This window comes from Bombina bombina, chromosome 5 (genome assembly GCF_027579735.1).
Source record: "Bombina bombina isolate aBomBom1 chromosome 5, aBomBom1.pri, whole genome shotgun sequence".
NCBI classification, from domain to species: domain Eukaryota; kingdom Metazoa; phylum Chordata; class Amphibia; order Anura; family Bombinatoridae; genus Bombina; species Bombina bombina.
The window spans coordinates 739,658,198-739,680,428 of NC_069503.1; the positions used below are offsets into that span (position 1 = coordinate 739,658,198).

The window sequence follows — 22,231 nt, forward strand, 5'->3', positions numbered from 1 at the left end:
AGAGACCCACAGAAAAAATACATACACACTCATAGAGACACCAACAAAAGCACAAAGACATAAACACAGACACCCACAGAAACACTCACAGGAGGTAACATTTCTGCACATTGCCATCCCATAAATCAACAGTGTGTGACATGCATGATAAAAAAAGCAGAAATTAAGAGATCAATTTAAAAAAAATTATATTTGTAAATGTGCAAACAAAAATACTTCTGTGAATTCAAAATTGCATATTAATGATCTGTCAGAATGGGTAGATGAAGAAAAGTACTTTTGAAAGGTTGACATATGTTTGCCCCCCCCCCAAGCATATGTCAACCTTTCAAAAGTACTTTTCCCACCACTTCAAAACTGGTGTAGAAATGTTTCCATCTGTCAGCTGTACTTATGGATTTTGAAAATGCTGTACTCTATATGGTCTTGGTGGAACCATAAGCTGTGGTACTCAGTCTCATACCATTAGATCTGGTTAAATGCATGATTTAGGCTTGTTTGTATGTATTTCAAAATTAAGTCAGCTGTAGCGTAAACTGAACAGTGTTAAGTTAACCTGTCTCATTTCAAACACTGAGCAATCTTAGCCTGAGAGTATAACATTTAATACAGCTGTAAAAATCTTAGATAAAATGCCTCCTGGCATCTGGAAAGTTCTTGCATAAAGGGGCAGTAAACCGGAATGTAATTAAAATATATTTATAAATAAACAAAAATCATATCTGCCAAAAGGGCACCTACCATTTGTGTATTGAGGAGGAAACATTTCTGCATGGGTTTAAATATAGAATTTCTACAGCATTGTCAAATAAACACAAATACACTGCTGCATATTGCTAAATAATTGTTTTTATGGACCCCTGGCCCCACCATACAACTACCACACTGAAGTTACAATCAGAAATTGCACAAAGAAGCCCCGGCAGTCAGCGGATCGGGACACAGAGTGAGTCTGGGAATAGGAGGAAGCTGGCAGGCTGAAAGAAGCGTTCAGCTCACCGGACAGATTTTCTGGCTTTTGACCCTTTAGCTGTGGTTACACGGATTTGCGTGGGACAATGAGCTCTGTGGTGGTTTTAACCCAGGAAAGCTTTAATGAGCATCACAGTGGGCTTACCCAGCCGCAGGTCAAAGTGGTGGCCATGGGATCGGAGGAAGAAACAGATCCCCCCACTTATAAGGACTCTTTCCCACCCATCCCAGAGAAAGCGCTGAACAGTGAGACTCAAGCGGAGCCTACAGGGGCTTGGAGTAAGATTAGGCCAATCAAGTCTTCCATTTTTACTCAGGTGTTCCATGTTCCCCTGGAGGAGCGCAGGTACAAGGATATGGCCCAATTTGGAGAGGGGGAGCAGGTTAAAATTTGTTTGGACATAATGCAGAAGACTGGAGCCCAGTTGGAATTGTCTCTGGCCAAAGATCAAGGCTTGTCAATCATGGTATCTGGCAAACTGGACTCTGTTATGAAGGCACGGAAGGAGATAGTGACCCGACTTCAGACTAAGGCGTCTGCATCAGTTGCTATCCCCAAAGAACACCACAGTTTTGTGATTGGCAAAAATGGAGAGAAACTGCAGGACCTGGAACTAAAAACCGCTACCAAAATTCAAATCCCCCGGCCTGAAGATGCTAGCAACCAGGACAAGATCACTGGCACCAAGGAGGGCATCAAAAAGGCACGTCATGAGATTCTGCTCATATCTGCTGAACAGGATAAAAGAGCAGTTGAACGATTTGAGGTAGAGAAGGCCTACCACCCTTTTATTGCTGGACCTCACAACAAATTGGTTAATGAAATAATGCAGGAGACAGGCACAAGAATAAACATCCCTCCACCAAGTGTCAACAAAACTGAAATTGTGTGCACTGGAGAGAAGGAACAGCTAGCTCAGGCAGTGGCAAGAATCAAGCAGATTTATGAAGAAAAGAAGAAGAAAACTACCAGCATTGCCGTGGAGGTGAGGAAATCGCAAAACAAATACGTCATTGGTCCAAAGGGCAACAGCCTGCAAGAAATCCTGGAGCGCACGGGGGTATCAGTGGAGATTCCACCCAGCGACAGTAGTTCTGAGACAGTCATCCTGAGGGGGGAGCCTGAAAAATTGGGCCAGGCACTAACTGAAGTGTATGCAAAGGCGAACAGTTTCACTGTGGCTTCTGTGTCTGCTCCTTCATGGCTGCATAGATTCATCATTGGCAAAAAAGGACAGAACTTGGCAAAGATCACACAGCAAATACCAAAGGTGCACATTGAGTTTACAGAAGGGGAAGACAAGATCTCTTTGGAAGGGCCTACAGAAGATGTGACTGTAGCTCAGCAACAAATGGAAGTGCTAGTCAGGGACCTGAACTCACGAATGGACTTTGCAGAAATAAGCATTAAACACCGGTTTCACAGACATCTTATTGGAAAGAGTGGTGCAAATATTAACAGGATTAAGGATCAATACAAAGTCTCTGTGCGCATTCCCCAAGACAGTGAGAAGAGCAATCACATTCGTATTGAAGGTGACCCCCAGGGGGTTCAGCAAGCAAAAAAGGAGTTGCTGGAGCTAGCATTAAGAATGGAAAATGAGCGCACAAAAGAAATTGCACAAAGAAATAAAAAACATTTACTAAGTAAGTCCTACCTCCTCTGCAAATGAAAGTGATATGCAGTCTGACTCAGACACACACTGTCATACCCCCCAACTGTCCCGATTTTCGCGGGACAGTCCCGATTTTAGGGGTCTGTCCCTCTGTCCCGACTTGCTAGCCATCTGTCCCGATTTGCCCCAGGCATTTAAAAAAAAAAAACATTTTTTTTTTTTTTTTTTAAAATTCTATTGGGCCCATACTCAGAAGCAGCTGTCTTTGCTCTCACAGGGTTTGATACCTGTTATAATCCCTGTGGAAAAGGAATGGTGTGTGGGTTAAGCAGGAGTAAGAAGGCTGTATACACTCTGACCAAGGGTAATGGTGACCTCTATAACCTACCTCTGGTAGTGATGATATCTAACCCCTGGTGATAATACTAGCATGCCTTCAGTTTTATACAATGAGCAGTGCTAATACCAGGGTAACGAACAGTGTAACGAACAGTGGCAGCCGCAGACTGCCAGCTAATGTGCTTGCCATCCCCAGGACCCCATACAATGAATTACAGATACACATATATAATGTAGTGTGTGTCTATCTGTATCCATAACTGTGTGTGTGTATCTGTATGTATAAGTTTATGCTATGTAGTGTGTGTATGTCTGCATGTATAAATGTAAGCTATGCAGTGTGTATGTGTATCTGCATGTATAAGTGTGTATCTGCATGTATAAGTGTATGCTATGTAGAGTGTATGTGTCTGCATGTATAAGTGTATACTATGTAGTATACTATGTAGTGTCTGTGTATCTGCATGTATAAGTGTATGCTGCATGTATAAGTGTATGCTATGTAATGTGTGTGTGTCTGCCTGTATAAGTGTATGCTATGTAGTGTGTGTGTATCTGCATGTGTAAGTGTATGCTATGTAGTGTGTGTGTATATTCATGTGTAAGTGTATGCTATGTAGTGTGTGTATCTTCATGTGTAAGTGTATGCTATGTAGTGTGTGTGTATCTGCATGTGTAAGTGTATGCTATGTAGTGTGTGTGTATCTGCATGTGTAAGTGTATGCTATGTAGTGTGTGTGTGTGTGTGTGTATCTGCATGTGTAAGTGTATACTATGTAGTGTGTGTGTATCTGCATGTATAAGTGTATGCTATGTAGTGTTTGTGTGTATCTGCATGTATAAGTGTATACTATGTAGTGTGCTACTGTGCATTTTTGCTGACTTTAAAGGCCAGAATTTAGAATATTAATGGGGAATGCAGAGAGCAGTTTTAAAGAATTTATTATTAAATGTCCAATTAAGATAAAAATATTTAGCAATGTCTGTGCAAAGGATAATTAAATACATAGCTCACATAGCCATACCAATGGTTTGAGCTTGTGTTTGATTTGCTGCCTAAGTGTATTAAAATCTATGAATTTATATTTTTTTTTATTTATATTACTTTGGTCTTATGATTTTTTAAGCCCCGCCCACATGCGGGGGGGGGGGGGGGGTCCCTCTTTTGAATTTTGAAATGTTGGGAGGTATGCACTGTACAAACTGAAGTGCCGAGTCTGTCTCAAACTGTGCATAGTGGTTTAGTGCACACTCAGAAATCCTCTCAAATGCTAATGATTTACTCCTTATAATGGCATTTCCCGCACTTAATTAGCACTCTGCTGTAGTGTCCTCTGAAGGCTGCCAATTTTTTTTTTTTTTTTTTAAATAATAGTTGTGCTTGCCTCATGGGGCCCCCTGGAGTCACCCCTTTCACCCCTGATGGCGGCCCTGCCAGTCACCTCCTTTATAGTGCACACTGGCAATGCTCCTTTCTGCCTGACTGCTGTGTTGGTGTGCCAGCAAGGCCATATGTGCTCCTATCTCTCCTTCCTTCCAGTTGTATGCATGGCCCTGCCTGTATGCGCAAGAGAACTCTTAAAGGGACACTAAACTGAGAAAGGTAACATGTCTTTAAATGACAAACCCTTTCTTTGATTCCAGTTTTTTTTTTAACTGATTAGTGGGTAACTCACATGTCACCACTGGCTCTGGTGATGTTATACATGCAGCACGAGTTAAGCTATTTATTTTCAAGTCAGACAAGTTGTGCGGTGCAGCCAATCAGATGCTTTACCCTAACGCACATTAACCACAACGCACTCACAGCACGCAGGGCTGTAGGTTACAGGCTGTGTATTCTGCAAAATGCAGTAACACAGGATTTACCACTAGAGGCCATGGATTCTGTAAAACACTATGGGCAAGATTACAAGTTGCACACGAAATCAGTTGCGAAAACACCGTCTGCATTATCACTTTTTTGCATTTGAGGTTGCACAGTTATTACAAGTTGCAAAATAACTTATTTTGCGTGCGCGTTAAGCCGCGTAATCTAAACAGCCAAATCGCTTGTGCGTTCACGTATTCCCCATAGAAGTCAATGGAGAAGACAAAAAGAAAAAAAACACACACAAAAAGTCTAATATGTTGCGCAAAGCCCATGACCTATTCTCCCTGAAAAGTGTACATGAAAATGCGAATATTTCTTATTGCGAAAATGTTTTCGTAAAACAGAATATGTTCTTTTTATTTCTAAATAAATATTTCTCTATATATGTGATGATATTTGGACTGATAGATCTATTTATAGCAAGATATGTTTATGAATATATATATATCTAGATATCTCGAGATCTATATGCGAATATCGCTTTGAAGATATCCCTCTTAGATATTGTTTAATGTGCATAAGATTGTAATGTAAAATCTTTTCATTATCTCCATGTCTAAACAAATAAATACTTGTTTCTCTATGTATGTATATGTATGTCAATGTAAATTCCCTGCGTCTGCTTTTTTTTTTCTAACACCGGAGATTTCGTATCTTTGAGCCATTCTAACTTCAAAACTGTTAACTACAGCTCTTCGAGCGTGGAAAGGATTGTTGCGTAAAAGGTGGATGCATGCGCGCAATCGCAATTTTTCAAGACTTGTAATAGCTGTGCAATGGAAATTGATTGCGAAAAGACCACATCGCGTGGAAAACTCATAATGCGCTACTTGTAATCTTGCTAATTACGTTTTACTGAGGCATAACCTGACCTAAAGTTTTGATATGGGCAAGTAACTGAGTTAAATGGGCTGCTACGGCATGCACTTGATCTAATGTCTGATGTGACTATGTAGCTGAAATTAAAGGGACAGTGTACTGTAAGATTGAGTTTTCCGTAAAGGGATATGAAACTCAAACTTTTTCTTTCATGATTCAGATAGAGCATGCAATTTTAAGCAACTTTCTAATTTACTCCTATTATCAATGATAATTTGTTCTCTTAGTATCTTTATTTGAAAAAGCAGGAATATAAGCTTAGGAGCCAGCCCATTTTTGGTTCAGAACCCTGGGTAGCGCTTGCTGATTAGTGGCTAAATGAGACCCTTACGGATGATTAGCCGTGCTTTACAAGTACCCAATACATACATACATACATACCCAGGTGCTGAACCAAAAAAAAAATGAGCCGGCTACTAAGCTTACAGTCCTGCTTTTTCAAATAAAGATTCCAAAAGAACGAAGAAAAATTTATAATAGGAGTAAATTAGAAAGTTGCTTAAAATTGCATGCTCTATCTGAATCATTAAAGAACCATGAACAAAAAGAGAAGCACCACCAATATCTTTAGACAGGTTTATTCAGCTTGTACAGCCAGACCACAGAATCAACGATGTTTTGGACACAAGTCCTTAGTCATGTATGGATATACTTGTTACAATCTCACCTTAAATACCTCACAAGACCCCACCCCCAACCACACATGACATACCTTAGACATCGCCACCTAGTGGGCTCTTATGTAATTCTCATATTATTTACCAAATTCTACACTTTATCATCTGTTTACAGATATTACAGAAATAAGAGCACAGAAAAAATAAGGGTTATCAAAAAGCACAGGTAAACATTAAAAAGAATCACATTTTTTACTAATATGCACAGAAAAAAATCATAAGAATATGGACAGGTCAAGTTCTTTATTTGACTGCTGGTATACCAAAGTCCAATACTTATCAAGAATAATTGATAATTATATTGGGAAGAGAACCAATAAGTGACCTCTTGTATGCTTCAGCTATTCAATTTGGTGTTGTTGGCACATTGGAGGTTGACTTTAAGTACAAGGGTTGGACTGAAGGTTTCTGTGTACTGTGGATATAAAATAATGTGTGTAATAACAGTAATCACCCCACATAAACCCAAGGGCTTTTTATTGTGTCACAGCAGTATGATGTAAACCCAAGGGTTTTTTTCTATTATAAAGAGAAAAGCAGTTATGATTCTGCCCACAAGACAAATTTAGCGCGTTCCATCAAGTGATAACATCGCCAGTAAAGATTTTCCACACACAGATTATCACTCGTATTACAAGTTGAAATTAAAACTATTGTGAGTGAGTGAAACCCTACAAGCGCTAACGAAAGGACTTGTGACTCCACTAACCTCTTCTCCCATAGACTTCAATGGAGAGCCTAGAAGAAAAAAACCTAACACTTATCGCTCGGGCGCTAACCCGATAGGAGTTATTAATATTTCACATTCTAATGTTCTTCACATACCGTAAAAAAATATTTTTATTTTAAATATATATTTCTATATATATCTATATACATATACCTATACCTATATATATATATATATATATATATATATATATATATATATATATATATATATATATATATTCATATAGATATAGATATATATTTTACAATTATTAAATAAACAAAGGCACCACTATGACCTAGTACAGTCACAAAAGATCTAATAAGATTCAGATGATAAAGGTACTCGCAAACAATAAGCACCTCCAGATGCTATAAAGGCTGACTGGAACCTCACAGTTGTCCAGCAACTGATCTCCCAGCTATCAGGAACCCTCCACAGCATAAACTCTTGTATGAATAAGAGGGATGCATGTATAGCTTGAAGAACGGTACACAACAAGGTGTGATGATAAAAACTTTAATAAAATCAAATAAAACACAGGTGATGTTTTTCTTAGTCTCCCAAGGGCTGTTTCATCAGGCCTAAAAACTGGATTAAGGCAATTGTGCAGTGCAGGATTGAAATGTTTTACATTAACATAATTAATATTTTAGTACATCTATAATAATTATTTACATTAATTATTAATATTTTTCAATATTTTATATTTAAGAAATATGCACCTTAATATAACTCTTTTCAGGTTAGGGTCAAATGAAGAATTAGTGTACTCCTGATGGGTTTTGTCCACATAAGCCTGACAGGAGTACACTAAGGGGTTGATGTATCAACCACTTTGGCAGGCTTTCGCCTGCCTACGACTGTCACGCCGTATTTCACAAGCAGCGGTAACCAGACCGCTTGCTTCCCTACCCTTTCGCCACCTCTTAGGTGGTGAATTTCAGTCTCCCTGGTCTTGTCCAACCAGGGAGATTGACAGCTCCTGCCCACTCGTGATTGGCTGTGCACAGGTAGGGGGCGGGATTGCACGCAAGCGCAAAATAGCGCTCGTGTGCAATGCTGAATTACGCAAGGGGAATTCAGCCCACCAGAAGTGAGCTGCGGAGGACAGGGGCGCGTATATGCGCCCCTGACCACCGCAGCTTGATAATTATTCATGTGCACTAACCCGACATAAGTTATATTAAGGTGTGTATTTATTAAATATAAAATATTGAAAAATATTAATAATGAATGTAAGTAATTATTATAGATTTACTACAATATTCTAAAAAAAAACCAATAGAATATATAGAAAATATTGAAAAATATTAATAATAATTTTAAATAATAATTATAGATGTACTAAAATATTCTAAAAAATCAATAGAATCTTTTGAATCTATTACAGTATCTATAATAATTATTAATAATAATAATAATTTTTTTTTCAATATTTTATATTTCAGATTTACATAACACACCTTAAGATAACTAATTCTTCATGTGCACTAACCCGGCACTGCATCAGACCTACAGTGTGCAACCTGGAGCACGTTATGCATATTTTACATTCCAATGTTCTTCACAAAGAAAAAATCATTTCTGTTTATTTTAAAATATATATTTTTACACAGATCTGATAATATTAATTAAAAATAGATATCTATACCTATATGAATATATATGTATAGATCTACATATATATATATATATAAAGTATATATATATATATATATATATATATATATATATATATATATATATTAGGAAAATATATTTAAAATACAAAGAATATTTCTTGCCCTCTATGGCTACACGGCAAAACACATTATCAAATATTATTATAGAATTATTATTTAGATACATAGATATGTATTATAGCCTTTGCAGTCAAATACGTGGCCATATACCTATGTCTGAACCCTTATAAATATTTGTATTAATGATTTTTAACAGATAGTGTTTAAATGAGTGTAAACTGTTTATTGTAATGTATTAATTTTGGTGCAACTTATATTTTTGCCCTAAGCGTTTACATGAGGTCTTTAGTTGCGCTATCCCAACACACGTTGAATTTGATTGTGCACGAGTGAACACATTTACTTCCAACTTGTAATATGTGCACAAATTAACATGGTCCACGATATTGCTATATTGCATGCACGATAAATTTAGCGCGCCACTAAGATCGAATTTTTGTGGTAATTTTATGCATGCCATTTTTATAACATTTTCTATATAAATGTTTGTGTGAAAATACATGAACACCTGTTGTTCTGTGTCCAGCTGTTATATTTTTAAACTGCTTTTCTATTTTATATTGAGCACTTTCAGCAGTTTTTTTTAATAAAAGTCATATAAAACATAGAGCAATGGTTCCTAAAGCAACACAATGCAAGGAGAATTTTAACTAAATGTAAACCATGTTAAATGATTGTGAATTGTGGCTGAGGAGTTTATAGGTATGTGAGAGAAAAAACAAATATTGAATATATTGATTTAACCTTTGAGATGCTACTAATATGTTGCAGTATAGCATTCCCAAGGTGTTATCTATAATGTTGTTCACTTGTATAAACTCTGGTCATTCATTTCCCTGTCCAACGGTATTTGTGTGAACTGTCTGTAGTATTGCTGGTTGTATTTTGTGTGAAATATTTCAGGTTATCATTTATCATTGTCTCTAACACTTCTATAAACCTTACAAGCACTGGCAGCCTAGTCCAGGGGTGGTAAACCCTTTTTGATAGTGTGATACGAAGTTCACTGAAAAAACAAATAGGACTAGAAAACGAGTGGAGCGGTATTTTGGGCTCGCATTTGAACGTTAAAACCGATTATTTTTTCTCTCTCTCGCAATTGCAAAGTCACAGTAACAAATAGACTTTGAGAAGTCGCGAACACAAAATCGCATTCCCTCATAGTCTTCAATGGAGGAAAAAAAGTTTGAAAAAAAAATAACACCCAGAACTCGCGCAAACTTGATTGCGGTTGTTTAAAAGCACAACATAAGAAGATAATATTGCATATTTCATAATCCAATGTTCTGCACATAGCAGAATATATTTTATTTATTCTCTGAGCTCTGAAGTCCCAGTAATCATTCTAGCGTAAATTTCTATTTCACTCAGCGTTCGCATTTACTTTCAACTTGTAAAACAAGCGAAATTTAACTTGTGCGCAAACGGCCAGGAAAACCCGATATCGCTCGAGTGCAAACAATAGCGCTCCACTCGTAATTTAGCCCATAGATTTTAAGAACCATAAATCTCATCAAGTGAGTACTGATTTCCTTCTGAACAATTCATTCTTATGTTATCCTTATGTATATTTCAGGCATTCTTGAGTTCCCTTACGGTATTTGTCCTCGCTACATCTATTATAAGTGCTTCCGCAAATTACTCCTAAACCTACTACCTTCCAAATTGGCATCATGTCCCCTTATTCTGGTGTTTCTCTTTGTGAAAAATGTTTTCAAACTCAGCTTTATTAAATCCCTTTATATAGTTGAACGATACTGCCATAAATCCCTCTTTCTTTTCTATAAACTATCTATAGCATGATGATAAAGTATTTCCTTATAAGATTTATTTTTTTAGCCCATGTATGGTTTTAGTAGGCCGCCGTTGAACAGTTTTAGTTCATTTATATCCAGTATTTGACATGTTATGTTTTGGTCACAAAAAAATGAATGATCTATAACATGTCAAAGAAAGTGAAGCTGTTGGGCCTTAGTACATATTTCTACTTTATAAACATTCTTCAGCATTTAACTGTTGTTACTGTTTTGCTGCCAATTGAGAGAAGTAAAGGAATTAATGCACATTGTGAGACTTATGTCTTGTTATAAAATAACTTATAGTCACATATCACTCTTTACTGTTAAGAAGACTGAAAAAGCCCTGTAATAGCCACTTTTCTTTGTTACTTTATAGTGCAGGGTCTATTACTTCCCGTCACAGCCCCACAACATGGTTGTGGTCTCTACAGGAAGGCAAAAGAGTAGCTTTTCCTTTGAAGAGGCAAAGAATATGCAATATATAGTATATTTTTTCTTCAATACAATGCTTTTTTTAATTACTGGCGCAAATGTTTTACATATTTTTAGAAAAAGTTGCTGTGTGTCATTTATACAGATGGGACATGAAACACAATATTTTTTTATTTCATGATTCAGATAGAGCATGTGAAATTAAACAATTTTTCAATGTACTTCTGTTATCTAATTTGTTTTGTTCTCTTTGTATCCTTTGGTGAAAAGGATACCTCGGTAGCTCAGGAGTTGCTGATTGGTGGATATGTTATCGGCTCACCAGATGTGTTCAGCTAGCTCCCAGTAGTGCATTGCTTCTCCAACAAAGGATGCCAAGAGAATGAAGCAAATTAGAATGTAGAAGTACATTGGAAAGATGTTTAAAATTATATACTCTGTCTGAATCATGAACAAAAAAATGTTAGGTTTCATGTCTCTTTAAGTTGTTTTCTCATTATTAGAGGATAACACATATAAATTGTGCCATATGGATTGTTGTTATAGTCTAGTCTTTTGAATAGAATATCCATCACATTGCCACATTAGGCATTTACATATATTTATATATAATCATAAATGTGAACTGTGGCATGTGACTTCTGATAATATGAAGATGAAAGATCTACTGTTCCCAAATTATCCAGTCTGTGCCCTAAGGAACTGGTCATCAGAAACAATTTAGCAACCCCCTTAGACAAAGAGAAGTCTTTCATTGTGTCTTGATTTACATATGAAATAAAACTCAATGACAGTCACTATAACTTCACTGTAGACAAACAATCCCATATTCCTGGTTACAAATGGCAGTCATTTACAAAGGAGTTGATTAAGATACTAAAGTACACTTCTCACTTGACATGTGTACAGACAAAATAATTGCTTTGGATGAATTGTTCATCACCAAAGATAAAATAAAAATTATATATATATATCTATATATATATAAATATGTACATATATATATATATATATATATATATATATATATATATATATAACACACAGAGAAAGTTCAGCACTCACTTACAAGTTCTCAGCTAAGATTTAAAAGCAAAAATGGAAAGGTTAGTTACTGCATCTGGCCAAATGGGACAAGCCCAGGTACCACGTCAAGGTCTTTTCCAATACCTGGGGCCCTAAAACAGCCACACAATGCAAGCTCTCAAATCCAAACAAACTGGGAACAAGGGAAGGGTGCACAGGCTGTGCACCCTTCCCTTGTTCCCAGTTTGTTTGGATTTGAGAGTGCTGGACTTTCTCTGTGTGTTGTATTAATTTGTTTTGTAATTTTCCCTATGGTTCTTGCACCCAGACCTGTCTGGGGTTAACTGCCTGTGACTCTGGGGCAGCACAGCTTCCTGTGAGTGCCGGTGAGCACCCAGGGCTGAGCATGTTGCAGGGTCATGGAATGTGTACCCAGTCCAGTATGAGAGTGCAGTCCCCTTCCGTGTTTTGTATATGTCTAGGGTGATTACATAATCATGCAAATATATGGTGAAAACTAAAGTTTTTGCCACTCACACAGGGAAGACATACAAACTAAAACACCATGTAAACTGCAACACAGAGGGAGTCATTTACCTTCTCTCCTGTAGCTGCCCACGTTTTTACCTGGGCAAAACCAGGAGAGCCATCAAGGATCGGATAACGGAACATCGGGATGATGTTAAAAACAAAAATCCCAAAAGTAATGTGGCCAAACATTTTGAAAGTGTTCATGCATGTAATCCTGACTCTCTTTCCTTCATTGGCATAGACAGGGGCATAACAAACAATAGAGGAGGTGACAATGACAAGGTACTCCTCCGTAAAGAATGCCAGTGGATTTCGATTTTGGAAACTCAATTGCCTTTAGGTTTAAATGACAGAATAGATATGGCATGTTTCCTCTAAAACATACAGCTTTTTTCTTATCTAATAATATTGCCTTCTATCCTGTTTGTTGATTTATTGGGTCAGACATGATAATATAAACAAATGAATCAAAAGGCACCATGTCCACTTAATTGAGTTACATCAGGTACTTCCCTATACCATAATGCATGTGTGTATATATTAAAGTAGTTAGGGTTATCTTTATTCTTACTTTTATTACTTTTATTTTCCATTGATATGATAAGCGTAAGTCATAGCTCTGAGGCACATAATAGGCTTTTTGTGCTCTTTTCCAAATAATCCTTTGCACTTTAGTGGCTTCCTGTTATAATTTCACCCTCCAGCAGAGGCGCTCACACTGGCTAGCATAAAGGAGGACGTAAGGTTCTCCACAACATCACGCCCTGGCGAAGCCCGGAATGCGAAGCGGGTGAAACGCGCGTAGGCATTGGTCCAGCTGACCAGAACACGAGATCTGTGTCTGTACTGGCGAATCACGCACACCTTTAACGGAATGTTTGCAAGTTATGCCAAGGAATGGACTTAAGAACTAAAGGGTCCGGAGGCAAACTCGGCTCAAGAAAGCAGTGACAACCTTTGGAAACTAAACCATCTGGATAAAGGTCGTATTGTTCTTTGACTGTAGCCTTGATTGATTGGCTAGCATAACGATATGCATATTTAGCTACCCTGTCGAGGGGGCTTACACTATTTCTGAGATTACAAAACTGCAAGTATTGGATGTTCGATGCATATGAATTTGCACATTGACTGACAAGCTGGCTTTGTGTTTTCCTGCACCTTGCTTTTTTCCATGGCTATGTACTGCTACTGCTTGCATGTCTGATCTATGAATCCTAAGTCTCACAAACGACCGCCTACATTTACTAATTAAGGACTGATTGCTATCATTGTACTTTTGCCGTTTTACCTATGCCTAAATTTTCCTGCTGTATTGTACATATTAAAGGGACACAATCCCATTGACTACTTAGATCCCATATTCATTAACCTGCCCGGCAAGTAGCCTCTTATAAGAGGTGCCGTAAGCAGCAGGGTGTAGTAGTCTGGGCGCGGTTCCTCCTGCATATACTTTATGCATATGTACATATCTCTACATAACTTGCTTATTACAATTCATTGACACATGTAGTTAGCCATTTACTTATGCTATATGTAATTATCTTTAATTAGGTACTTTCACAGATCCTTGACCGGTCAGGTTTGAATGTTGATTTATATTTGCTGCTAATATTTACACACATGAACTTTCTGAACTCCTGTTCTTTTCAGCTACAGTATTTGGGAGTCTATCTACATAGGGTGTAGATGACCGCCTTCTTTTTCAGCGGCCAAAGCAGAGTTTGGATACATTACCTTTGTAAGAGCTAATAAAATTCTTTATAAAAGAGTGCTGAATCCCCTGTCTTTTATCCAGGATTAATATCCAGGATTTTTTCTCTCTTGTTAAACCCATTACATATATATATATATATATATATATATATATATATATATATAAAAAAAAATATATATATATATATATATATATATATATATATTATACACATACACACACACACATATACACATATATATTAGAGATGGGAAAGTGAGGGTGTAATGCACACCAGTGTGTATTACTACCCATAGGGGGCGCCTCCTAAGGCGTATCAAACAAACAAATGCTAAAGCAATATCGAAAACCTAAATAGTTACTAGTAGAATATACAAATATGCTTATACATAAATAATAAGATGTACCAACATAAAGTCCAAGTGGGTAATATTGATACAGTCCCAATAGAAAAATGGATCCAAGACAAGGTAGGCAGCTCTCAGTCTTAGGATGGTCTTCCTGGTAGATGGGTAACTGAAACAAGATAAAACACAGAGGCGCCAAACATGGCCTAGTACAGCCAGATAACAGATACTAAAATCCACAAGATAGCGATTGAATACTCACAAAGGAGGTGCACCCATTGGTGCTTATGAAGCAGACTGGAGCCTCTCAGTGGTCCAGCTCACTGGTATACTTCATGAGTCAGATTGTGGTCCTTGATGGTAGTGATTAACAGGTTCCTGAATGAACACAAAAAATGCAAACCATAGCCCAGTAACGTTTAGACAAGCGAGTGGTAGATTGAGCAATCTTACTTACAAGATTCAAAGCACCAGCAGGTGCATAAACTGCAGACTGGAACCAAACAGTCGCCCAGTAGACTGATCCCTCCAGATGAAAACAAGATACCTCTCAGGTGCCAGAGAGTTAGCAGCATACAAATGATAAAAAAGGGTGTCCAAAAAGCAAGTGTATTTCTGTAAAAATCTTTATTAAAAAGCGACGCGTTTCTCAGCTAAAACAAGCTGTTTCCTCAGGCTAAAACATTATTAAAACACATTCAGATAACACTTGCTTTATACAAACCTAAACCTATTGATTAACCAATCGGATTGTTCAAACCTTAATGGTCATTAAGTGTTAGCACCTGTCTGCTGCAGGGTTGGTATGGCAACCTGGAGCTCTGACATAATTCAGTGCAAATACCAAAACCTCAGCAGACCATACTAAAAACTAAAGACATCATCTGAGTACATATAATTGTGATAAGATCATCATTGTGGATTGGTGATGATAAACATAAATATAACATTGTTAAAAACAAGGCTCTCATTTCCTATGGCATTCTATATTTTTTAAAAAGTATGCTTGAACCAACTGATGATATAATGATATGTTTCCCAAACATCGTGCTTTATACATTTATATACAGCCTACAATGTCAGCCTTACCATATTCTGATAAAATGTAAACACAATGAACAACTTAGTCATACGGTCAGAGCAGGAGATAACAATAGATATCAAATTATTTATACAGACCCAAATCTTCCTGATGTCGACTGCACAATAGCTAAGTTTGTTTGCTGAGACCTAATATATATTATAGGTCTCAGCAAACAAACTTAGCTATTGTGCAGTCGACATCAGGAAGATTTGGGTCTGTATAAATAATTTGATATCTATTGTTATCTCCTGCTCTGACCGTATGACTAAGTTGTTCATTGTGTTTACATTTTATCAGAATATGGTAAGGCTGACATTGTAGGCTGTATATAAATGTATAAAGCACGATGTTTGGGAAACATATCATTATATCATCAGTTGGTTCAAGCATACTTTTTAAAAAATATAGAATGCCATAGGAAATGAGAGCCTTGTTTTTAACAATGTTATATTTATGTTTATCATCACCAATCCACAATGATGATCTTATCACAATTATATGTACTCAGATGATGTCTTTAGTTTTTAGTATGGTCTGCTGAGGTTTTGGTATTTGCACTGAATTATGTCAGAGCTCCAGGTTGCCATACCAACCCTGCAGCAGACAGGTGCTAACACTTAATGACCATTAAGGTTTGAACAATCCGATTGGTTAATCAATAGGTTTAGGTTTGTATAAAGCAAGTGTTATCTGAATGTGTTTTAATAATGTTTTAGCCTGAGGAAACAGCTTGTTTTAGCTGAGAAACGCGTCGCTTTTTAATAAAGATTTTTACAGAAATACACTTGCTTTTTGGACACCCTTTTTTATCATTTGTATGCTGCTAACTCTCTGGCACCTGAGAGGTATCTTGTTTTCATCTGGAGGGATCAGTCTACTGGGCGACTGTTTGGTTCCAGTCTGCAGTTTATGCACCTGCTGGTGCTTTGAATCTTGTAAGTAAGATTGCTCAATCTACCACTCGCTTGTCTAAACGTTACTGGGCTATGGTTTGCATTTTTTGTGTTCATTCAGGAACCTGTTAATCACTACCATCAAGGACCACAATCTGACTCATGAAGTATACCAGTGAGCTGGACCACTGAGAGGCTCCAGTCTGCTTCATAAGCACCAATGGGTGCACCTCCTTTGTGAGTATTCAATCGCTATCTTGTGGATTTTAGTATCTGTTATCTGGCTGTACTAGGCCATGTTTGGCGCCTCTGTGTTTTATCTTGTTTATATTAGAGATGCACATTCGGAACTTTTGTGAGGATCCGAATGAGGAAATAAGAAGTGGGCCGTGCCCTTCAGATATTTTCGTAGTCGGATTGATGTCTGTAAAAGATCTCCTCACTAAGATCGCTGCAAATATCCAGATCTTTTACAAGAATCAATCTGAAGGGCATGAGCCGCTGCTTTCTTCTGCATTCAGATCCTTAATTAATATATATATATATATATATATATATATATATATATATGGCACCCTTGGTAAATATAAGCAAAGAAGGCTGTGAACAAATTGGCTTTATTGTTTAACCTTTTCATCTTTTGTTTAAAAAATATAAAAACATAATCTGCTCTCATTGATATCAATGGGCCATGGCTGGACCTTCTAGCAGGACAATGATCAAAATTAACACACCCCAAAATCAAGGTCCTGCCATGGCCTTCCCAGTCCCCTGACTTGAATCCCATAGAAAATCTGTCAGCGGAGGAGTACCTGGACTGCAGCTAAAAGTTAAATATAGTTAAAGTGGTAACTAGTGCTGCTGCCACAAGTCAGCAGCAGCAGCACAAAAATATGAGTTTTAATATGTATTTTTATTATTATTATTATTATTATTTTATTTCATGAGGTCAGGATTGGCGAAGAACAAAAGTGAAGCTTGCATACTTATTGGGTGAAACTGGAATCAATCAACTGAAAAATACTTATAAATTATTATTGACAAGGATCAATTTAAACTTCTGCTTTGTTTTCCACCTACTTAGTATAAATTGGAACCCTCTCTCCTCTGCAGAAAAGCTTTTCCTGCCTTTATAGTAACATTTTTAAATGCACAAACAAACCAACTAAATTTTTTTGTTGCATTCATTTGTTTTTCCTTATGCTTGTTTATCATTTGCAGACAAATGCAATAAATATGGATAAAATTCATATTTTTTTAAATTTATCTTAAAAAAGATGCATATTTATTATTATTATTATTATTATTATTATTTATTTGTATAACGCCAAAATATATCTGTAGCGCATATTTCTCACTAATTCTTTTGGTAGACATCTTTGATGCATGCTTTTCACATTGTTGTCTACTAGAGATGTGCATGGGCAAAAAAATGTTTTGGTCCAAAACAATCTTTTCAGGTTTTTCCCAATATTGGGTTCGACTTCCATTCTAATTGAAGCAGCAAATATATACACAACTCATTTTAACAAAAAAATTACATTATAGAACTTGAACAATTAAAAAAAACTATCTTTAAATGGTCATAGAATATATAACTTGCTAATTGAATTTGAGTCAATTACTATCTCACAGAGGCATAGAAGTCACATAACTGCAGGTTCCAGTAGCTGTAGTCAACGTGATTTAAAATATCTCAGCTTCCCCTAGTCTCCAGTGACCTCTCTATGCTATGTTATGGCTTGATTGGACAATCCTGTATGACTAAAATCCAACATTTAGTATGTGACTAGCTGTCCCTAACATCAATCATTAGTATTACGTTGGCAGGATTGGACAGGGGACAATAGGCACATGAATGGTCAGATCTCAGTGCAGAATTAGAAACAAAGGAGCTGAATAGCTAAACAATATAGCTCCACCCCCTTCCTACACCTTAATGGCCCCAATCTTTGTGCTTTGATTTGATTGATTAATGCATTTAAAGACTCACTCAATCTGCATAAATTTGCATTGTATTTGTCTGAAGCCAAATGCAAATCTCTATGATCTATTCCCTTGGTCTAAATTAAATTGCACTATCATGACTGGCACCCTATCTGCCTAACTCAACTACTTCTTCAGTGGCCCTGCTCCAATCCATCAGAATTTCCATTCTGTAACATTTTTGCTAATTACAAGAGTCACAGCTTCAACTAATAAAACTATTTCAATCATGTAATGATACAACACAAAAGTCTGCTTTAAGGCCTTAAAAATATAAAAAAAACTGGTGTTTAATATGCTTATCAATGGGATTTACACAGAACTTGATGAAAGAAAAATATGCATGGTAAAGTAAAACATGGTAGCTAATTAATTCAGTACAGGTCAAAATAGGTTTTCAAAAGATTAAGATAATTTGAAAAGTCCAAACATATACTGCATTCAAAATCTGCTAGTGTTAGACTAGAATACTGTTGTTATACACTCACAGTGCAAAGTTTTTGTGACACAGCTAAAGGTACTGAAAATCTGCACCATTACTTGTTTTACTAATAATTTTATAGTGGATTGTAATAGCATTGAATCTGAAAACCAATCTTCTGATGACTTGGAATAAACCTAAATGTTTCACTTTTTGTATTCCATCTCATGCAAATAATTTATTGAAGTAACCTAAAGTTTCAGCCATGGGCCTGCTGCCCTTGTCAACTTGAACTTGAGAAGCTAATTTTACTATTTATATGTTTTGTTCCCAAAGAACCTCTACAACTGATCATATACAAATATAACTTTTCTCTCCTAACCTATCCTCCTCCCCTCTGAATCACATCACTGGCTGTCTATCAAAAGACTGTTCCTGGATATCTTCTCAAGACCTAAAAATTAACATCTCCATGAACCTTTACTTTCTACCCCTTTGAACACGTCAACTCCAGACATCTCATTATTTATGTTTAATGCTTCGCTCTAGCAAGAATCCCAGCCTGCAATGAAGCTGCACCTGACCTTGAACATTTATTCACTCAACACATTTACAACACATTCCCTTGCTAAATCATACAGTTTCTACTTGCAGAACATTGCTAAAGATCAACCTTTTTTTGCACATGAGAGAAATAGACATCTGATCTGCTAAGTTACCTTATCCAATCTTGACCACTGCAGCTTTTTTCTTAGTGTCCCACCTCTCTTCATACTATCCCTAGGCACATCTTTCTTTTGCCAGACTTATCCATCTCACCCTCTGCTCATCTTCTGCTGTACCTCTATGCCAGGCACTTCAATGTTTTATAGTAGCCTTCAGGATCCAATTCAAAATTCCAACCCTTACTTACAAAGCCCTACCTTCATACTGCTCCCTCCTTACATATCTGTTTCTATTTGTCTCTAGTAAAGTAGTTTGGAGTATTCAGATTAGTCTAGGTAGTCTATTACATTAGATAGTTTTACCATATTAGGAGACCAGCGTTTAAGAGTTTCTTGTCTCCTGAGGTCCAAATTAATACTTCATATGATGAGCATGTTATCCATAATGCCGCCCAAAAATAAACTGCAAGAAAAATAAAATAACGAATAGCAATTTAGACATCACAGGCAAGAGTGTAAGTGAAGAGAATGTTGTTAATATTGAAACTAACCTGAATGTGAAATATCTAATAAGAGCATTTCTACTGCAGTTTAATCAAATTAAAGAAGGTTTAGACCATCTTATTAAAGAGGTCAAATCCTTTTCAGGTAGATTATTAGATATGGAAAATAGAATATCAATGGTAGAAGACAATCAAAATAGCCATGAGGTACAGATAGAAAATCTTACTAAGCAAATAGATCTAATGCAAAATTAGATTGATTAAATGGAAAATAGATCTAGAAGGAACAATTTAAGAATTGTCAGCTTACCAGGAAAGATAGAATATAAATATTTAATTCATTTTTTGGCAGTACAGCTAGCCAAATATTTAGGCTTAGAGGAGGGTCCAGTCATCCAATTTGAAAGAGCACACAGGATTGGAGGGGAGAGGTGAGATAGAAATGGATCTATAGACAGTAGACTGGTAATTGTCAAATTTCTAAATTTCCAAGATAAATATAGGATTGTAAGAGCATATAGAAATTTACAGAATGATTTTCAAATTGATGGAAAGTATTAATTTTCCAAGATTTCTCAATTGAGACATCAAAAAAAAAGGAAAGAATTTTAATTTTCTATGGAGAAATAATATGATGGACATGTTTTTATATTTTCATATGTATTTTTAGTTTAACCTTTTCCAGACGTTAGGACGTTCCATGCTGCCCTAACTGCGCTGGGCTTTAGCGCTGTTAGGATGGCATGAAGCGTCCTAGCTGTTTGGCTGTACTGAAGCCAATGGCTCTTCCAGAATGGGATCGGGACATGGGGGGGTCCCCATCATTGAAATCTTACGTTCGCATGCACTATAGCGAGATTTCAATTTGTTTGTAGACAAATCAAATAAGTCACGAAAGGGTTAATAAAAACAATGCAGGCTTCAATGCTCAGTTATTTTGGCAACACCATGTTTCTAAATAATTGTTTCTATTCTTCTTCTGACCTTCACCTCTCAACCACCATCATCACCTCCTCCTCACTGATTTGCCTAGTGCTGCACTTCTGAGGCACTTTATACCGCTAAAAAATCCAGTTATTGAGAGAAGCCTACCATTTGTTTTAGAAAGTCTCTCATTACTGTATGCAACAACATCCTCTCTTATTCATAACAAAACCCTCTATTTTGCTTTTTAACCAATCACCACTTGTTTTCTTGCAGAGTCATTTATTTAGTTTTGTGGAATATGTTGGCACTCTACATAAAATAAAAATAAATAATAATAATGACAGATTTGTAAAACTAATTCCACAAACATTTAACAATATTGTTCCAGTTGCTGTATAAACCATCTTTTTTTCTGTGGGAGTTGTCCCAATTCGCCAGTTAACAGTAGAGTTCATGGAAAACAGAGCCATGCACTTCCTGATAGTTTTAATTTAAATTTAAGCAGCTTTTACTTTAAGGGCTATGACAATTCTCTTTTCATGATTTAGATTTAGAGCATACAGTTTTAAAAAGCTTTATGATTTATTTATATTATCTAATTTACTTTGTTCTCTTGATATTGTTTGTTGAAGAGCATACCTAGGTACACTCAGAGCATACACTTACCTGAAGCACTATATGGCAGTGGTTTTGCAACATTGCTTTTAACAATGCTATACTTTTGAGCACTAGATGACAGCAGTGTTTGCACAATGTATAACATTGTTAACAGCATCGCAGCAAAACTGTTGCCATATAGTTAGCCAACCTAACTATGATTTAACAAAGTCCAACTTCTGCTATTTATTATATATGATAGAAAAAAGTAATGTCCCTTTAATACATTCTGTAAAAGTTAAAGGGACATTATAGTTGGAAAATTACATGCTCTAATTTGTTACAGCTTGTAATTTTCTGACTATTGACCGTGCTCTACTGTGTATTTAACCTCTGCAAAGGGGTTAATCAAACAGTAGAAGTGCCACTCGAGATCCGTGGTGCACTGCTGGAACAGAATCTGCCGCTGATCCAATCAGCAGCTCTAGTG

At 36.6% G+C, this 22,231-nt stretch overlaps 1 protein-coding gene across 1 annotated transcript; it reads left to right on the forward strand.

Annotated features, from left to right (window-relative positions):
- Positions 1-930: 930 nt before the first annotated feature.
- LOC128661608 (vigilin-like) lies at positions 931-10,461 on the forward strand. Its single transcript, XM_053715842.1, has 2 exons — positions 931-2,591; positions 10,390-10,461. The coding sequence occupies exons 1-2, from the start codon at positions 1,059-1,061 to the stop codon at positions 10,459-10,461; spliced, it is 1,605 nt and encodes a 534-aa protein (XP_053571817.1). The 5' UTR covers positions 931-1,058.
- Positions 10,462-22,231: the final 11,770 nt, after the last annotated feature.

Bases quoted from the DNA above. Each gene is read 5' to 3' on its own strand.
- LOC128661608 (XM_053715842.1), top strand. From the start codon at position 1,059: ATGAGCTCTGTGGTGGTTTTAACCCAGGAAAGCTTTAATGAGCATCAC. The intron at 2,592-10,389 runs GCACAAAGAAAT...TGTATATTTCAG, and splicing joins ATGAGCGCACAAAAGAAATT to GCATTCTTGAGTTCCCTTAC.